At 51.8% G+C, this 19,366-nt stretch overlaps 1 protein-coding gene across 2 annotated transcripts in view; it reads left to right on the forward strand.

Moving 5' to 3' along the window:
* Positions 1–701: 701 nt before the first annotated feature.
* The window catches only part of RAMP1 (receptor activity modifying protein 1), a 31,092-nt gene continuing 12,427 nt past the window's right edge, over positions 702–19,366 (forward strand). The window contains exon 1 of one of the 2 annotated variants that reach the window (XM_074872552.1): positions 702–1,014. In XM_074872552.1, the coding sequence (XP_074728653.1) occupies positions 975–1,014 (40 nt within the window). In that variant the 5' untranslated portion in view covers positions 702–974. Of the gene's footprint in view, positions 1,015–1,258; positions 1,453–19,366 lie in introns of those variants that run through there. The other variant, XM_074872551.1, reaches the window with a different exon arrangement.

Here is a 19,366-nt window from a genome sequence, read left to right on the forward strand (position 1 = left end):
AGCTGCAGGTGAGGCCGCAACTTCGGTTTCTTCTCTGTTCGTATCAAGATGAGAGCAGCTGTCGGCTTTGCTCTGCCACATTATTAACAGCAAATGCCGCCCTTTGTGTTCCCCAGACTTGATTCTGTAATTAGGTGGGTGTTATTAATAGGTTAGGATAGAACTGGCTTTCTGGCATGCAAACTGTTTTGTTTCTGTTGGGAAAGCAGGAATGTGTAGGATGTGAAACACTCAGCATAGCGTGGTGTTCTTCCGAGTTTCCTTGTTCTTCTCTCTTTGAAAGGGAGAGCTAAGTTAAAATGTGAGAGAACCGATTTGTGGGGCGATGACCTCCCTGCTCCCGGGGGTAATAGACTGCCAAGGGCATATCCTAATCCCAGATGTGCTCCTGAGGAGCCCAAGCAGCCCCTCTCATGTTCAGGCAAGGCAAAGGCGCAGCTGTCGGCTGTAGGTGGAGCTCACTTACGATTTTCCACTCAGTAAAAAAAAAAAAAAAAACCAAACCACAAAACATTTTCCTCCTAAAATCGCATTGCATTCTCTATGTTCAACACTAAAAAGAAAGGGCAGGTATGGCTTTGAGCCTCGGGCTGGAGAGCGGTGGCGGTGGCAGGCGGGCTCAGAGAAGCGCCTGAGGAAGGGGGATTTCTCGGCGCTCTCCCGCCGTTCCCGTTGCCTCTCCCGTGTCCCCGGGCGCCCACCTGCCCGCTCCGCGCGGAGGAGGGGGGGTAGCGCCGCCGGCCCCGGGCACGGCAGCCTCAGGCCGAGCCTGCTGAACTCCCCGGAGAGGCGTTCCCTGCCTCCGGCCGTGCTTCCAGCCCCCCCACACCCCCAGGAGGGCGGCCGGGCCGGCGGGGAGCGGGGCCGCCCTGGGCCCGCCCCTGCGCGCAGCCCCCCGGGGCGCCGAACCGCGCCGGGCGCGGGGGGAGGATCCCGCCCCGCCGCCCCGCTCCTGCCCGCGGGCAGCGGCGGCGATGGCCCTGCTCCCGCGGCGGTTCCTCTGCTTCGTGCTGGGTAAGTCCGCGCCTCCGGCAGCAAAACTTCCCCCGGGGCCGGGAAGCGCGGCGGCGGTGGCGGGCGGCAGCGGGAGAAGCCGCCCCGGAGCTGCCCGGCCGCGGCGGGGGTGGCCGCGGGGCGGCGGCGGGAAGCCCTTTGCCTCCCGAGCGGGGCCGGGGGAGCGCCGGGGGCTGCCGCCGCCTCTGACCGCCGAGCGGGCGAGCGGCACCGGCCGCCGCCTCCCTGGCTCTACCGGCGCCCGCTGGACCGGTGGTTCCCGAAAATCTGCGGAGTCTCCAGCCGGGCTTTGCTGGCAACACAGAAAGCAGGTGGAAATTAAAGGGAGAAATCATTCCAGAGCGCTGGGACACAGCACAACAGCTAACTTGGCCTCTAAATAACGTCAGATGCCGGTGCTATCGGACACAGCCTGTTTTGTGTGGGATTTCCTATTTGGTGGGTGAGATTTACTGAAGCATGCTCGCGCCGGGAGACGTCCTCTGCCATTTGTTTCAAAAGTAGAAATTAATTACTAAGAGACTGCTTTACAAGTCTCTGTTTTCATATTTCTGAGCCACAGGGAGAGGACGCAGCTCGTTCACGCAAGCATTTCTAAGCAGAGGTCGGGTGTTCTGAGTTTAGCCGATGATCGACTTGGAAATCGGGTTGGAAGTTCTTGCGTTGCGTGATCATTTTCACGGGGTGCAGCGTGCCCTGGTTTCTTTGATGTCCCTAGCATGTCATATGCAACAGGTAGAGAGACTTGTGCTGTGCTTGTAACCTGTGTGTCTGCAGCAGAAAGCTCAGAAGGGTCACGTATTGGTACTTGCTATGAGATGAAGTGTGATTATTTAAGGTTACTTAAGAGGGAAACTGCGTACCCTCGTCCCAACGCTCATCTTCCATGAATCAAAGTGCTCTTTGAGGAACTGTGGATTTCTCCTTCCTCCCCTTCCTTCTCCCGTGAACCCTGGTGAATAATGTGTTGAGCTGTGCTGCGTGTAACGGTCTTATCTGTGCCACATAATTAACTATCTACTACTCCTTAGCTGGCGTTTATTGACAGGGGGAGAAGGCTGTGCCATTAGATGAAGCACATTCTCCGTGTTCAGTAGAGGGGAGAGGCTCCGGGTCCCTGGCTGAGGAGGGAGCAGTCCCACGCAGAAACCTGCGGCTGATTTTGCTGCCAGTGAATGCTAATTCCTGCTTAGTTAGGATTTCTTTCTGCTCTGTGTTCCCAGACCCTTTCCCCTCTTAGTGCCCCTTCCTTCTCGTGGTTTGAGCACTGTAACTTTTGAAAGTGAAGAGAGCAGGAGCTGGTGATACTCCAGGCTGCTCTTTCCCATCCCCAGTAGGCTCGGTCGCAGCAGGACGTCAGCCTCTGTGCAAGCCACTTAACCGATGACAGCTAATCGTGGTGTCAAGTGGTGGATGCGTTTGTCTTTTGCTGCATCCTCCTCCTCCGATTTTTTTTTTTTTTTTTAGCACATTCTGTACTATTTAAAAAAAAAACAAAACCAAACCCAGAAAGCCCTGTTTGTGTCTTTCTGCTTTACGGCCCCGTGCGCAGACAGGGCTGTGAGTGACAGCTGAGAGAGCCTGGAAGTCATGGTGGAGTCACGAATTTTGAGGTTACTGATGCTTCTAAGGAAGCAGGTGGTTTAAAATGAAAATATTTTTTTTTTAAAAAGGGAAAGATTAAAGGGGGGAAAAAAGCTCTGCTAATAGATGTGCCAGGATCTTGCTAACGTGAGCACTGAGGTGGCAGACAAACCCGGAGTGCCTCCGCTCAACACCAGGTCTTAACGCTTACGTGGGGAGCATCGTCTCTGTTCCTATAGATTGTGCCACACACCACTGAAGCCTCTTTGCAAAGGCAGCATGTAAGGAGGGCGAGTTTTATGGCTCTGTGTTGGCGTTCTCACTGCCAGCTCGTGAGCCCTGCCGCTGCCTTGGGACGTGCTCTCGGACAGCTGCCTTTGTTGCTAAAGCACCTTCCCTTGCAAATTGAGAGCTTTTTGAACGGTGAGTGTTGGGCAGTGGCTTATGATGCTGTATTTGTGGAGATGCATCTGCCTCTGTAGGCAGCTCACCCTGAGCTGAGGGGCCTTCGCCAAGCCTGGTTCTGCCCCAGCTCCTTCTCGCTGTGTTTAGCTGCGGTCTGCCGCTGCAGCCCACAGCAGGATGCAGAGGTGGTCTGGGGAGGCTGTCTTTCTGTTTCGGAAGAAATAGATACCATCTGAGATGCGTGGAAGAGATCCCCCAGAATAGAACAGGGGGAGCAACGTTAAGGCTGATAATACTTTGTTATGCTGCCGTTGAGCTGGTTGTTTCTGCATCGAGTGCAGCAACTTCTGCCGCCAGTTGGGAGCATCCTCCCTGCCTTGTGACCAGAGCCTCTGCAGGACTTCTGGTGGTGGGGACTGAGCCCCTGGCCTGAAGCTGTGAGAGCCACACTGCCCGACGGGAGAGCTTTCCCCTGGCAGCTCAAACCTGTTGACTCCCAAATTTGTATGCGGTCCACGCCAGGAGAGGAGGGCACGGACCATCTCCCTGCCACTGTAAGCCCCCATCTATACCAAAGACAGGGTTCAGATCCTGGTGGGATCAGCTGAGCTTTCCTCCTATACAAGAAGAGCTCTTTTATCTTAAAGCTCAAGCTTTTAAAGCTCAAGCCTTAAGTAACTTTGCAACTGGCTGCAGAGTCCTTAAAAAGCAGTGATAGTCAGGGTGTCAACTGCCTAAAAATAACCCTGGTCTCGTTCAGCAGGCCTGAGATCCAGCTGTATCCCAAGGTAACCACTTCCATTAGAGGTAAAATTAGGCTTTTTCTGGTTTTTGGCTGAGGTTCCCTGCAGAGGCTGCTTGGAGAGGAGGGAATGAGCCATGCTCTTGCTCATTGTTAGCGAGAGCGGTGATGATTAGCACCACACTCTGCTCTGCAGCCTTATTTAGTTTAACAGGTTACCTGAGGGCTGGATTTCACAAGGAGACTCATTGCTGGTGATGATGGATGAGGCAGGATTATGGCTTGGAAGCCAGGTCCAGGTTGCGCAGCTGAGAGTGAACAGGAAAACCCTGTTATTTCTGCTAAACCCCACGCAGGTTTGCAGAGAGCTGGCTCTGCACCGATAGCTCTTCTGCTGCGCTGCTTGCTGGAGCGCGGTGCAGGGATGTGCCGGTAGCATCTGCGTGTGTGCCCGGGGATGCTGGCTGGCATGGGACGGGTCAGGGTGATGCTTGGTGCCTCTCACAAACATGCTGGCTGGTGGAGGGAGATCCTGTGAGGATGGACATCCCCCACACCGGTGTTCGCTGTCGCTTCCTGTGCCCGTTTCTGCTGGCACGCAGTGCTGTGCTATGCTGCTTTGATTTCTTAGATAGCTGTAGTGTTGAAAGAGATAAGAGAGAATTTGCAATTAAGGCCAGTAAAACAGTAATAATCGTGTTCATTCTCTGCATCTTCTGTCTATGCTGTACAGCACTGCGTTTGCATAGTCTACAGAAAATTATGCTTTTTTAAAAAACAAACCAGTTATTGGCACTATTTATGATCTCTCCTGGAAAATACAAAATTACAAGTGCTCATGTGTCCTCTGTTCAGCTGCTGGGACCCCTGAAGTTGGGAGCAAAGATAGCAACTTAAAAACCTTTGGAGTACATTGGAGTGGTTTAAATTGTCTTAACTTATAAACATCACAACATGGATCCCTGGACTTTGGTCCAAGATGCCTCTGGGAAAGGAGGCGGCAGTGAGAGGCGATGCCTTGGGTTTTCTGTACGTGCCTGGGTGCCCGTATATCCCCTTTGCTCTGTAACCACCCTTAAACCATTATACCTCACACCTTGATACCATTAATCAGTGCTTTGCAGGCTGTAGTCAGCTCATCACTTGAATTTCCTGGACTCAAAAATAATAGTAATAAGAAAAGATTAACACTAAAAGTGACAAGAAAGGGAAACCTCTGCCTGTCAGCAGGAGCAGCTTTGCCAGGCAGGCAACTGCACTGCTACCACAAAATTTTGCGATGCGTTAGGATTTTTTGTGTCGTCCCTCACTTTAAAGCAGTCTCACTTTAAAGACTAATTGAAGGCTACCACATCTCAGGGAAAATCCTCCTAAATATTTAGAGCATGTCATGTTATAAATCCCTGACAATAAAGTAAAACGTTCCTCCTCCCTTTCAGAGCATCTCAGAGATGGAGAGGACTTGAGGCTTCCTATACATTAACAGAAAAGCATGTGAATAGTGAAAAATAAATTACTTCCACCATGTAATTTCATGTACTGCTCCCATGTATACCAGCTCAATTCCTATAGAAACTGGTGGCATATGGGTTTGGTAGGCTGGGTGCTGGCTGCGTTATCCGGTCAGGAAGCCACTAGGCTTTGAGAAATTGAATTGCATTTATTAACTCTGAACTGCTGTTGAATTAAACAGCCGTTAAGCACCGACACTGTAATCTCGTATTTGTGATGACCCTGGAGGTTGCGGGTAATGAAAATACAAATGCCATGACCTGGAATGAAATTAGAGACCTCATAATCGCTAAAAATGGGGTTGGTGTCCTTCATGTTTTCAAAGGACTGGAAATCAATATCAGGTCATTACAGAGTTGAGGGAGGTCTTGGAAACCTGCAGCTGGGAATCCAGAGTTACTGCTCTGTGCTTGCAAGTTCCTTCTGCCTCCCTAACCAGCTGTAAAGTCTGGCTCCATCAGCATTAGCAGCCACATTTGGTGGAGGTTTTGGCCCCAAAGCAATGGTCGTGGTCACAGCCCTTGCCAGCACAGACCCCACACTGAGTGAGGACTGAAAACACCACGAGGCAGCACTGGGTTTGAGGGAGAGGAGCACTAAAAACCGCTTATAGGGGGTATGCAGCATGTTTCGACTTGGTCAAATAGCTAAATAACCTTTTCTCTTCTAAAAGAAAATCATGGTTAGGGTTTGCTGGGCAAATTCCTGCTGTGGGTAGTGGGTACCAGGGAATCCCAAGCCCAGGGCGCCATTGCTCTGCTGTTGCGCTGCTGCGGATGCTGCCTACAAGCTCCCTGCTTTTAATCAGCAAATCCAGTAACAAACCTGCTTAATGGTTTCAGTCCTTTGTCTCTGCGTTTCTACAACTTGAGCTTCTGAGGATTTAAAACCACAGCCTGACACCTTGTGAAAGCATCTGCGCTGGGCAGTGGACAGCAGCCTGGGTGAAAACCTCTGGCAGTGCTGGATTTCAGCCAGGGGCGTGGGGTGATTCCCTCCAGCTTCCCCCTGTCCTTCAGGTGACATTTGTTGGGAAAACGGCAGCCTCTGTGTGGGGGAGTTGCCGTGAAGTGCCATCTCTGTGCATTATTCAGATGGAAGGAAAGAAAACCGCATCGAGAAACCTCTGTTAAAAAATAAATTATTCCTGGGCTGCTCATGTGGCTCAGCAACTGATTTTAGTCTGGAAACTGTATATTGAAAGTATTTAGTCAGGCTGCTGTTCCTTGCAGCCTGTGATGAATGCACCAACAAGACAGTGTGGGTATTTATTTTCATTTTCTTCCTAATGAATTTTTATATTTATTTATTATGTGCTTCTTTATAGGCAATCTGTCTGAGTGAATAACATTTGCCTGGGATTTTTTAGCTCGAAGGTAGTTCAATAAAATGGTTCATAGTCCCATGCATCAGAATAATCAGTGTGTAACATGCACACAAACCCGTTGGAACCTGAACCAACAGGATCCAAGTGTGTTGTCTCCAAACTGAGGCTGGGAACTTTTAACCTTGGTGTTAGTTTCCCTGTTCTTATTATAGCCCCAATCAACTGAAATAGCTGAAGGAAAAAATAGTCTGGGTGTGGGGGGAGAAGAGCACGTTGGCCTTTAGCACGTTGTTGAGATCTTGAGCGTGGTGGCTGCTTGTTTCTCTCTGCCTTTCTGCAACAAGATCAGCCCAGCTTCGAGAACGAGCCGACATCTGGCCTCTTTGGCATCCCATGCTTTGTTGATGTTTTAAAAATAACTCTAAAGCTGGGTTAAGGTGTTGGGATGCCAATGCTGGAAACCACTGTCCTCGCGGCTGCCGGTTCCCGGGGGTGGCATCCCTTCAGCCCCTGGAAGCTGCCGCCAACCACATGAGCTGTTTGTAGAAGATGGGGATGCAGAATTAAATGGGGATCCCTGGTTCAGCCTGTCTGGGTCAGCGAGCAGGTATTTGATGGTGGTAATGGTCAAACCCAATTTGAACTAGGAATAGGTGAAGCCAGTGAAGTCAGGGCTGTACCATCCCAAATCTCCAGTGCGTGTCTAAAACCTGCAGTTTTCCTCCACTAATTTAGTCAAGGCGGATTATTTTTAAAAAGACCCCACAATTCATGAAGGATATCGTTATCTTTATAACTAACTGCTCAGGGCAGATTTTTCCCTCTCCTGATTTGCAGTCAGCCAGCAGTTGGTTTTCAGCATGCCTGGGTTTTTATTCCCTTTCCCCTTCCCCCCTTCTCAGCTGCTTTTGATTTTATTTTACTTACTACTTTAATTTTTTGGGGGAAAGAAAAGTATTTGTCATTCTGCCCTACGCAGAATCTGGTCTAGGAACATGTAAGCTAAGTCCTGTTCCTGGAAATGTGCTTGGCGGCTGCTAATGGGTAACGACGACATACCATAACTCGTGCTGATACATCTGGGAAACTGAGGTGAGGAGAGAAACTGGACAGGGATCCTGGCTCTTTGAACAGTCTATTTCAGTGTATTTAGCAGTTAATATTATTTAACAGCAATACTATATGGCAAAAAGTGAATCCCTTGTGACCCAGCTAACCATGACTGTCCTGCACTGGGTGATGCGTTGCAAAGTACCAGCACTTAATTTGCATTTTAATTTTAATCAAATATTCCTCATCTTACAAGATCTGTTATGTGGAAACCTCTATCAGAATGATGTTAAATTATCCTTCGTTTGGGGAGGGGTTGGCTGTTGCATTGTAAATGCTCCATAAAATATTGAACTTGGAAGAGCAATAATGTAGTGCAGTGCTATTTCTGCTACCCGAGCATCTCCTGGGCATGGCAGGGATCCCGCCAGAGGGGCTAGGGAAAACTGTTTTCTGTGGGCTTGTTGAGGCAATCACTTGATACTTCTGTGAGTTGCTGTATCTTGCAGTAATTCAGCGCTTTGGAAGCCTTACACCATCCTGAAGCATTTCCATGTTTCTTAAATCCCTCAAATCCTCAGAAAACTGATCACTCCAGGAGAACTGGAGTTGTGCTTTCCACACAGAACCTAAATGCCTTTAATCTGATTTACTCACTCAGTGTAGAAAAGGGGGACTTCATCCAGTGGGACCCTGTTCCTGGAACGGTTATACCCCTTCATTTTATTACACAAAACTAAATAAATAAATAGCTTTTTTTCCCAGCCGGCACTAATGAGATATTTTGCATACAGCTTGAACATAATCATGAAACCCAAGGGGATATCCGAGGTTTTAATTTTGTCATCCTGTTGTGCTTGTGAAGGAACATAGTGATTTATCCATCGAGATGATCGTTTGATGATTTGTAGTCATTTAGGTTTTCTGCTAGGATGGGAGTGTTTTGAGTTTTTGCTGTCATTTCATAGTTATCCCAAGCATTGCAAGAGGGCACAAAATAAACTGCCTAAAAATAACTGCCAGTGAATTTATTTGTTGAAGTTGAGGTAGGAGTTGGCTGCCTGAAAGCAATACCTGTTTGGGAGCTTTTTTTGTTTGGTTGGTTTTTTGTTCTTCTTTTAGTGAAGTACCTTATCAAGTTGGTGAGGCAGGACACTTCCAACCAGTGGGTTTGGCGGTATTTTTCTTAACTGGTGGTCGGGGTTCCTGTTCAGGCCAGGCTGTGAGTTGGGGGGAGTCTGAGCAGGGCGTCACAGGTCACCCATGGGCAGGGGGGATGCAAAGCAGGAGCTCTGCCGCACGGATGCCAGGCAGGAGGTGGGCAGCATTAACAGCAGAGGTAGGCTGGTGAAATGCCTCCTGGGCAGGCCGAAGGCCGTAGTAGTTTTCATTTCAGTCTCCCAAATTGTTTTCCTCCCTGCAGAGCTCCCGCCCCAGGTCCGAAGGACCCCATTTCCAGGAGCAGGAGCCCCCCCGTGCCTGGGGAGAAGCGGGCATCTCCGAAGGGGCTGCAGGCCGGGTCACTTGTCCTGTGGAAAGCAGCTGCCGAGGCAGGCAGGGCAGGCACGGGTACCCGGGAGGATGGGCAGGGAAATCTCCGTTATTATGTGGTCCCTTTGGTGGGCAGCGAGAGCCGGGACGTGGCAAGGTGGTGTCTCACTGGGAAGAGAGATGAAGGCAAACGACTCCCAACCTGTGTACTGAGTGGCTTCGTTAGCCTGCCCCTCACAAAGCAGCCCTAATTAGGGACCTAGCTGTTTGCTGGGCGCAGTGGGGTGTCCTTGGGCCACGGAGCTGGGACGCGGTGGCAGGGTCTGGGTGCTGACTCCAGCAAGCAGGGACCAGAGCTGCTCCGCTCGCCTCCCGCTGCGGCCGGGGGAAGGCAGTTGCAGTGCTTGGGTGCAACACGCTTTGGTAAAAAACCGTGGTGCCCGGTATTGCTTCAGAGTGAGTTGTAGATCAAATGGTCATCACGCTGCCAAAAAACCAGGTAGGGATGTAGTCCTGGGCAGAAATGGCAGCGCTTTGGTGCTGTGTGCCCAGTTTGCAGGTACGATGAGAGGACTGGGAAATGCAGTGTGCCGGTACGGGGCTGCTGTGGTCGCTGGGCTGGTGTTCGTGCTGAGAGCAGTGTCTGGCGGCCGGCGTGCAGCTGAGCTGGAGCCGATGCTTATTTGTGATCTGCTTGTTTCCGTCTGACCTTCTCCTGTTACTGCCTTTTACCATAAAATAAGTCTTCATGCCCGGTGGTGTTTATCCCCGGAAGTGTTTCTGGAACATCATCTCACTGCCTCCAGCCTGGCTTTTGCGAGGTGCAGCCCTCACTGGCTCCACTCCTGCGCTCATCTGGGCCACGGGGCCCCAGAAATGGGATTTCTGGGGCTGCTCCTCTGCAAGCAGCGGGTGGGACAGCGCTGGCAGGACTGCAGCGTGCTCTTCAGATCCACCACATGTTGTGCTTCATTCTTGAGGATGTGGAAGCCTTTGGCCTCTTTGAAGGGCATCTGCCACCTGAGCTTTCCACGTGGGCATGTCCCTAACAGGGGCCCATCCCCAGCCTGGCTGAGCAGGGACTGACTTTACCAATTCTGCATTCAGGTATCTGCTGTCCCTCAAGCCAGCAAGGTTTTACACTGACCCTCGCCGGAGCTTATGCCCCTGGCATGGCTCTTATGCCACGGCACCTCCCACCACAGTGGTCTCATTTTGCTGGGCTTTAATGGAATTAGCTGGCAAGTCTTTATTCAGGGTTGAGGGAGGCTAGCCCAGATGGCGAGACACAGCACACAGACCTGGGGAGCCTGGGGGGAGGCCCATGGCGATGTTCTGCCCCAAAGCAGCATGAGCAGAAGAGGCTGAGGGGAGACTTCATCGCCCTCTGTAACTGCCTGAAAGGAGGGTGCAGAGAGGAGGGATGAGTCTCTTGAACCAAGGAACAAGTGATAGGACAAGAGGGAATGGCCTCAAGCTGCGCCAGGGCAGGGTTAGACTGGCTCTTAGGAAGTATTTCTTTCCAGAAGAGGTTGTTGGGCGTTGGAATGGGCTGCCCAGGGCAGGGGGGGAGTCCCCATCCCTGGAGGGGTTGAAGAGTCGGGTTGACCCAGCGCTGTGGGATCTGGTGGAGTTGGGAATGGTCAGTGTGAGGTTCTTGGTTGGACTGGAGGAGCTTCAAGGTCTTTTCCAACTGAGATGATTCTGTGATTCTGAGCAAAACCACAACCACATGCATGTTTTTCAGGGGAATACCTGATTTCCTTAAATTGAGCTTACCTAGCCCTGTCTCTTTTAATTTAACATTTTTTCCCTGCCACAAGGCCTTTTTCCCTGGCACCCATAGCCTGAGTGACTTCTCTCCCATCCAAGTTTCCCAACCCCTTGAGTCCTTTGAAAGCTTTTGTGGCTTCGCAGCAGTGAAGCTGTCAGACAGGTAAAATACGGGTTGAGCCCTCCATCTGCAGACCTCGCTGGGGAGCTCCAGCTCTGCTTTGTAACTGCGTCCGTGCCGTGCTTACAGACCACTCTGTTCAAGTCAGAGCCAGATAGTTTCCTTCTGCTGCTCCATCTGCGACCCCCTGGGGCGGAGGGGAGGCAGGGAGGGGGGGATGCTCCTTCTCTTCTCCAAAGCAAGTGGTGGCAGCATGTCCAAGACTTCTTGGGATCAGCCTTCCTGGGTGCTGGGAGATGGGCAGATGTTCCCCCCACCTCCCAGCATCTGCTCTGCCTCTGAAATCCTCACTGCGCAGTGGCTCAGTGGTGTGTTGAAAAACCCCTGCTCCCTTTCAGCACGTGAAAACCTCCAAATCTTATGAATTCCCTCTTAATTTACACTCTGAATGGCTACACTGGGAGGGAAAATCCTGCGGATTAAGGGACAGTGTCACAACACACCAAGTAAACAAGCGTGCAGCAGGCAGGGGTGGCAGAGGCTGCCTGGTTTTGGGACCTGATAATACTCCAGAAGCATCAGGGAGGGGGTTTGGGACAGAGCAGCTCTGAATTAATGCAGCCAGGATGAGAAATGCCCTTCTCACATTAAACAAGATGCTGCTGCTTTGGGTGAGTCCCTCCTTGTCCTGATGTCCTCAACCCTGCTCCAGCTCTTCCCGTGGGCTCTCCCACCCCTGCCAAGCACCTGCATCCCTACAGCAATTGGGAAATAGGCTCAGCTCTGTGAGGACTTCGAACACCTCCATGTATTTTTGGGGTCTCTAAACTGGATGCGGAGAGCCTGGTGCTTTGCTGTGGTGAAAGCAGCAGCAGCTCATACAATTGTGCATTAATAAATAAAGTTTTGAGATGCTTGTAGTGCTACATATCATCCATTTTCCTTGGCCAAATTTGTTTGATTGGAGGTGGCAGCAGGGTGGCTCTGGCAGCTGCAGGCCTGCTCAGTAGGTGGCTGTGGGCTCCTTTTCTGCCTGTTAAATCACAATTACGGCTTTTCTGCATCTCCAGGTGCTTTACAGAAGAGGCCAAGATGATGGTCCTTGCCTGCAGTTGAGGAAAGGGAGGTGCCTTGAGTTAAAAGCTGTTTCTCGGGGTAGGAGAGCGCCTTGAGCAGGGAGGCTCTGCCCGGGGAGGGCAGCATGGAAAGCCCCATGCTCTGCACTTTCGTCCCACCACGTTTGCTGGGCTTGGGAGGAAAAGGTGTCCTGAGCCATAATGCAACGCTCCTCTAACCCGGGCTTGGAAATCACCATGAAGGAGATGCTGAAAGCCCCCGGGGGGGCAGGGGGGTGGGGCTGGTAGTGAGAGGGAAAGATGCTGGAGATGAAATATTGACAAGCTTGGAAGGGAGGAGGGGACCAGCGGAGCTGCCTGGGGAGAAGCTGGGCTCAGCCTTTACAGGAATGGTTGAGGATGGGGATGTGGATGTGGATGTGGATGGGATGAGATGGGATGGGATGGGATGGGATGGGATGGGATGGGATAGGATGGGATGATCCTGTGCTGGTGGTGGGGCTCAGGCAGGCTGCTTGAGAAGGGGACAGGTCTCTGCCTCCCCCACGGTCGCCTGCAGGGTTTGGACTCCTCCATCCATCTCACCATTCCCAAGCCTGTGGCACAGCCCCGACAGCCCCAGGAGCCGCTGCCGAATCCCAGCAGCTCGGGGTGGGTGCCAGTGCCCCTGACCTGACCCAGCCAGACAGGGAGGAGAGGCTTTAAAAATACATTCCACGTGCAAAATCAGGACAGAAATAGTCCTGCCAGGCCTCTGAGGTTTTGTTTGACTGCGGGGGCGCAGCCCAGGCTGTCAGCAAGCAGAGGTGTTAGCAGATGGCTCCCTCCTTTCTGATAGAGAAATAAACAGTGTTGAGCCAGCCACCCTGTCGTTTCCCCACACCAACATCTGCATTTTTCTGTCCCCCAGCTCCAGCCAAAGGGGGTCATATGTTTGCTAAGCTCCAGCTTAATTTTTTCCTGGTAAACCAAGCGTTTGCAGGCTCTGAAGCCTTCACGGAGCTGCCAGCTGCCCAAAGCAGCCCCAGCGGGAAATTTATTTTTAAGCAGAGGGTGCTGGACCATTCCTGGGGGTTACAGGGCCGCAGATGCTGAAAGGCGCAGTTGTGCCTTTCTTCCCAGCTGGTGTGGGCGACTTCCTCTCTTTCTCATGTTTCTTGGCATGAGGTTTCTTGTGCAAGACCTGAGCTTCCTGCTAGGTCATGCAGTGGTTTGGTTTTCAAGCCCTGTCTGAAGCTGTACCCCATGGGGGTCTTCAGAGCCTGGTGTGGAAGGTGCTCCTCGGATGGGTGAGCTGCAGAGGAGGGTGGTCCCCAGCGCCAGGCTTGTACATCTGTTGGGGCTCAGCCTGCTTTTCGGAGAAAACATCTGACTTTCTAATGCCACCATGGGGGGCAGAGGCTGTGTACAAAGTGGCAGGCTGGAAGTACCTCCCGTGCCAAATCTGGCTCTGAGAAACACGAAATCAGGCTTAGGAGAAGGTGTGGACAGGTATAGGCAGGCGGTTTGCAGGTTTGCAGACCACCAGTTCCCATGTTAGTGGTTTGCGGGCACTGGCTGGAGCCCAGCCCAGCCCAGCCCTTTACGTGTGAGTGCTGCTGGGAGCGGTGGGTTTATTTTTAGTTCTGCAAGCACTTGTTCCATCCCCCCTGAAACCATCTGCTGCCTCCAGTGGGGCTGGTTTGTTGGCTTTGAGTCAACAAAGCAAATCCCCCTCCATGTTTTCAGTTTTTTGGACACAAACTGGGATGTTCTTCATGCTCATCTGCTCCCCGTGTCCTCTCCCCACCCTCCCATGAGTGTTTTGGGTGAGAAGTTTTGGGCTGGGTCTGATCCTTCCCTCAGCTTTGTGCTTCAATCCAGGCAGAGCACTGGGGTGCTAGGAGGGGACTCGCTCCAACATGACCCAGGGATGCTCCCAGGCGTGCCCAAGCCCCTTTGCGGGGGGGAACCAGATGCTCACCAGGCTTAAGATGAAAACTGGAGCTTAATTACGTTGAGTTGCTGATTAGGAGCGGAAGTGGCGGCTCTGCTGAGTGAAAGCAAAGATGCTGAGAAATGCACTTGGTGAGGACCAGCTCAGCTGATCTGCTTGTAAATGTGGGTCCCAACACGAAGGGAAGGGTTGAAAAGCAAAATGAGGCAGCGTGGGGCTAAAGAATGTGTACTCCCCATGTACAGAGTGGCTTTCAAGGCTTCCCAGGGCTGGGCCTGCAAAATCCCCCCACTCAAAACCTGCTCTCCCAGAGCCACGTGGTTCCTCCAGCAGGGACACGGGTTTTTGTCACCAGGGCAAGTGGCCCAGCAGGGACAGCCATGAGCCTGAGGTGGCTGGGGGATGTTGGCCACGAGACAGTGGGACAAAATCAGGTTTGGGGTTAGCTGCAAGCGACCGTCTCCTTCCCTGCATCGTTCCTGGGTGGTGAGTATCCGGTTTGGCAGCATGCAGCACGTCTGTCCGGCTGGGCTTTACCTGGTTTAATCTCACAGTGCAGGATTTGTCCCTCTGGGTGGGGACGTGGCAAAGGCAGGGCTCGAAGCACACTTGGCAAATGAGCTCCAGATTTCAAGCTCTTGGGTTTATTTTGTAAGCGAGTCCAAACCGCGAAGCTTGTTCTCAATAAAACAGAACAAACAACCCCACTGAAAAGGAGGGGAAAACAGACCGTTTTCATCTTGGGCTTGTTGAGAGAGCTAATTATTTCACGGGGTGGGGGGTCACAGCATTTGGGAGAAGCCCAGGGGGAGATATTGGGATGTTTGTTCTTTGAGCCCAGAGCTTTGCTGGTGCTCGGGTTTAGCTACGTGTGGCTTGTTCATTGCCAGCCCTGCTGTGAGTGTCACTTTGCAATTATCTGTGATCTTTTGGGGTTTAATGAGACCTCTAAGCTTTTAGATGAATAACTGCCTGTTTTCTGCTCTTTGCTAGGAAGCCCTGAATGTTATCCACCGAAAAAAACTTGCTGGTCCAGCTGTAGCCAGGATGGGCTGGTGGTGACTACTCTGCGCGCGTAGTCAAATAGTTTCATCGTTCATCCAGCACCATCAAGGGGTGTCATGGGCTTGGGGGAATGCTGCTCCCCCACATTTGCTGAATAGCAGTGAGCTACAGCCCTGCTGGGTGGGTCTGGCAGCCCCTCCAATAGCACCCAGTGGGTGCCACTGGAAGGGTTCACAAATCAGTGTGTCTCCAGTTCCCATCCTATATAAGAGCCTCCATCAAGGGCTTCCTTCTTGGGTGAGACTGCAAACGGGGGGGTACAGTCCAGGCGCTGGGTGAGGAGCCTTCATCTGCAGGAACCGTGTGGCTGATGGCTTGGGGCCGCTCCGTCTGCGTTGGAGGAACCCAGCAAGCCCAGAAGGACATGGCATGTGAGTCTACCTTGGTGGGATCTCCCTAAAAATGAAACTTGGGACTTGCTGCCCAAAACTCTCCATATATTCCCAGCGCACACATATCATGGGCAGCATCCAGAGGTCGAATGGCAGAGGGCCGGGACGGCGAGGCTTGCAAAAAATGCCAAAGGCTCCGTCATGATGCCTGGGAACCAGGTCCATCAGCGCTGGCATCGCTTTGACCTCCTGTGCCATGCCAGCCTGCAATGCTGAGCTGTTCTCAGGCTCCGCAGTCCGCCCTGCCTCCGCCTCCCCCTGGGGCTTGCTACATGACAAGCCCAAAAAGTCCCAGAAAACTGAGGAGAAAATGGCCAGAGACCAAAGAATTACGCAGAGGGGATGGTGATGTGAAATGTAAAACTTTTCTTGCAGAGAAAGCTCAGGGCTTTCTGCTGGTGAACCATCACCATGGCAAGTGTGCAGGCTCTGCAGTGGTGGCAGGAGGAGAAGGAGGAGGTGGTGTCCACCAAGTTGTTTTCTGGAGCTGTGAGCCAGTTGTTTTCTGGAGCTCTTGGCCCAGACTGCAGCTGTAAGAAGTGCAACGGAAGAAAGTCCAGTAATTTTCCCGAAATTTTTGTAACAATTCAGGGCCAACACTGTTTTTCTGCTGAAATACATGAGCAGCTTGGGTTTTTTGCAGCTACCTCTCAGTAAGCTGAACACTGGTAGACATTTGCTGGGACTCTCCAGGACATCAATCCCAGGGCAGTCAAGAGTGGGATGCCTGAAAAAGCCTTCCCGCCAATCACTTCCTCTCCACTGCTCTTTGGATGTTCCCTGTGAAGAGGCAAATTAAGGATCCTTAAAGTTAGGTCCTTTAACAGGCAATCAGTGCTCCTCTCAGCAGGGAAGGGCATTCATCAGCAGTTCCCCAGGTGGTAGTGCTGAGGTAAACACCACATCGGTGGTGCCTCCTTCCAGCAGAAGACATCTTCACATGCAGAAGTCGGCGCGCACGCATGCTGCAAGGGTGAATTTTGGATGCAGAAGCTGGGGAGACACGGGAAGATGGAGATAACCCCCTGCTCCATGTCTGGGCAGCACCTAAAGGCCAAGTGGGATTTTGGAGGTACCGCATGGCTCTGGTGGGATGTTCCTGCATTCCTGCAGCTCCCGATGCCATTTTTCCCACGGGAATGGGAGTGCCCGGGACATGCGAGAAGGGAGTGCTTGGAGGCAGCTCAGCCTTGGTATAGCCAGGTTTTGAAGCTCATTTATTCAGCAGCTTATAGCCTTCACAAATGGATGCTGCTAAGTATGGAGACGTGACTGCTCCGGAGCTCGGTTATTTACAGCTCACTGCAGCTGACTTACGCCGCCTCCATCAGCAGGGCTGAGGGGGAAAGGAAAACCTTCTGGAATGAGAGCTAGGAGATACAAAAATCCCTCCCTGCTTTTTTCCCCTTGTTGTTACAAACCCTGAGCCCATCCCAGCCTGATGTGTCTATAAACGTGTGTTTGGGGGAAATTGGGAAGCAGAAGGGAAATATCTGTGGGTTTAGGTGAGGACCATGTGGTGTGTTCTCCTCACATTGGCCTTAAAATGCACATTTAAAGCTAAAGCCAATTCTCCCCAGCCAGCTGAAAACAAAGGAGCTTTTCGACCTCACTGTGCCCAGCTCCGTCCTCACAGCATTTACACAGCGCGCTCAGTTGAGCCTTGTTCCTCTTGGATGCTCTTTGCCTCTGATGTATAAAACAAAAGAGCCCTTCACGATGTTAAAAATTAAATGTCCTCGTGAAATGTCTCGGTTGTTGGCTGATGGGGCTGGTTTCCCCAGTCCCCTGGGGAAGAGGATCTGCAGACAGACCCCGCGTGTGGGCGTGGGAGATGCAGTGGGAGAGACGTCTTCCAGGAGCACAGTCTCTGCAGTGCTCCTTGGAGATACCAAGCCTTCACCGCTGCAGAAGACAAGTCCTCGTGGGGAAGGCAGAGCTCCTGGAGAACACTGCGAAGAGCTGCCATGAGGGGAAGAAAGATGGTGATGTGCCTGCAAAGGACCTTGAGAGCTCAAGCAAGAGGCAGGAACAAAGTGCAAGCGTACGAGTCACGCTCAGGAATCACGAAGCCTGTGTGCTGGCTCCCTCCTGGCTGCCCACACCTGTACTCAGCCCACGGCCACATCCAACCCAGCAGTGTCTTTTGAGCTGCTTTGATTGGCAAGTGTTTAAAGCTCCCTGGGTTTTTGTTTTCACTTGGTTTGGGTTGGTTTTTTCTTCTTCTTTTAATAGTAGAGCTCATTTTCATGCTGACTACCAGATATACGTGGCTTGCAGCTACTCAAGCAGGCGTTGCAGCCGGTTTGAGGTTCTCGTTTCCTTCATCCCCATGGTTAATTTAGTGTTTCTCCTCTCTGCACCCAAGGTGGAGCTGCCTGTTAAAAGTGTTTTCCTCTAGGTCCGTTCTGCAGGAGCAGCTGCGTGGTCGTCAGGAAGTGTTTGGGCATCTCCAGGGAGAGTTGTTTCTGTGGTACAAGTGATGACTTGTCTCTAGGCTTATCCGTGCTAATTGGGAGCAGGGAGGAGCAAAGCCAGGCGAAGGGCAGCCTGGCCATGCTCCGTTAATTTCTGCTTCTCTTTCTTCTCATGCTGTATCGCTGTTGAATTTCTTAAAGCGGCTTTGTCTTCCTCAATTTCTCTCCGCACTTTGCGTGTCTCACGCATTTCTGCCTGGCTCCGTTTCCTCCTTTGCTCCTCAGTTCCCTCAGCGGCTTGTCAGGCTGCTTTTTAATCTGTTCACCTCCCCTGCTCTCCTTTCTCCCCTTAGGCAGCTCTTTCCTGTTCCGTGCTCGACGCGTTCGCCGATGGCATTTTCTCTGCAAGCTGTTTGTCTGGCTGCGTGATGGGTGTAATGTTTGCAGAGTTCTTGTCCTTTGCGGTCCGGTGCACGGTTTGGCTGGGGGTGAGCCCTTGGGGTGGCACCTGAACCTCCCTTGGATACTGGTGCTTGCTCAGTCATGTCAGTTGTTCACCTGATTCATTCAGATTTGAAGGGGTGGGAAGGGGAGAAAACCCTCCCAGCCATCAGTCACCTTTGAGCCTGCCTGGACTGAGATTTGCAGTCCAGCTGTCACGTAAAATTACTGCACCTTCCTTCATTCTCCTCCGCCTTTGCCTCCTCCTCTTCCTCCTCCTCCTCCTCCTCACTCGGCGCTTTGCTTCAGCATCCCAAACCTTCCCATTTCAGAGCAGGGCTCATCTCTGGCTGCGGTCATGTTGCGCAGGTGCTGTAGGGTGCGACCCTGGCTGATATCAGTTGGAGAGAGCTTTAGATTATAAACTAGTTTTTATTATTGCAATGGTGAGGGTTTAACACTCCTTAGCTCCCTTCCCTTGGCTTGATAACTCATGTTGTCTTATCTCAAACTGTACCGAAGCGGATGTTGTGGTGGGAGGCAGCAAGGGAGCCCCGCAGCCATCCAGAAACCTCGCCCAAGGGTCTGGGAGCCCAGTGGGTCCTCAGTTCCCACGTGTTGCCATGGGATACTGGTACCTAAGGGCTCTGAGGATTTGGGGGCTGCCGAGGGACCGCTCAAGGAGGGCATTCCCTGGGTGGGAGCTGCTGGTGATGTTCGATGGCTTTCACATGCAGACTGCTAAATAAGTAGCTAAATTCTGTTTTAAAACAAGCTAGAAATAAAAATAAAGCCCCACTCTTTTGCACGGAGTTATTCACGCGTAGCAAAAAATAGAGCTGGTATGTGATGCCTGCCTGCAATGTACTCCAGGAGCTGCAAAGGCATTAGCTGGCACTTTGGGACCAAGGGCAAGATATTATTTATAGCCAGGCTCAGTATATGATTCCTCGGAAGGGTTTTTTTCTTCGAGTGTGTTCCCTCTTTCCTTTGTAGCGTTACTGTTCTTCTTCCTTTCCA

This window comes from Strix uralensis, chromosome 6, assembly GCF_047716275.1.
Source record: "Strix uralensis isolate ZFMK-TIS-50842 chromosome 6, bStrUra1, whole genome shotgun sequence".
NCBI classification, from domain to species: domain Eukaryota; kingdom Metazoa; phylum Chordata; class Aves; order Strigiformes; family Strigidae; genus Strix; species Strix uralensis.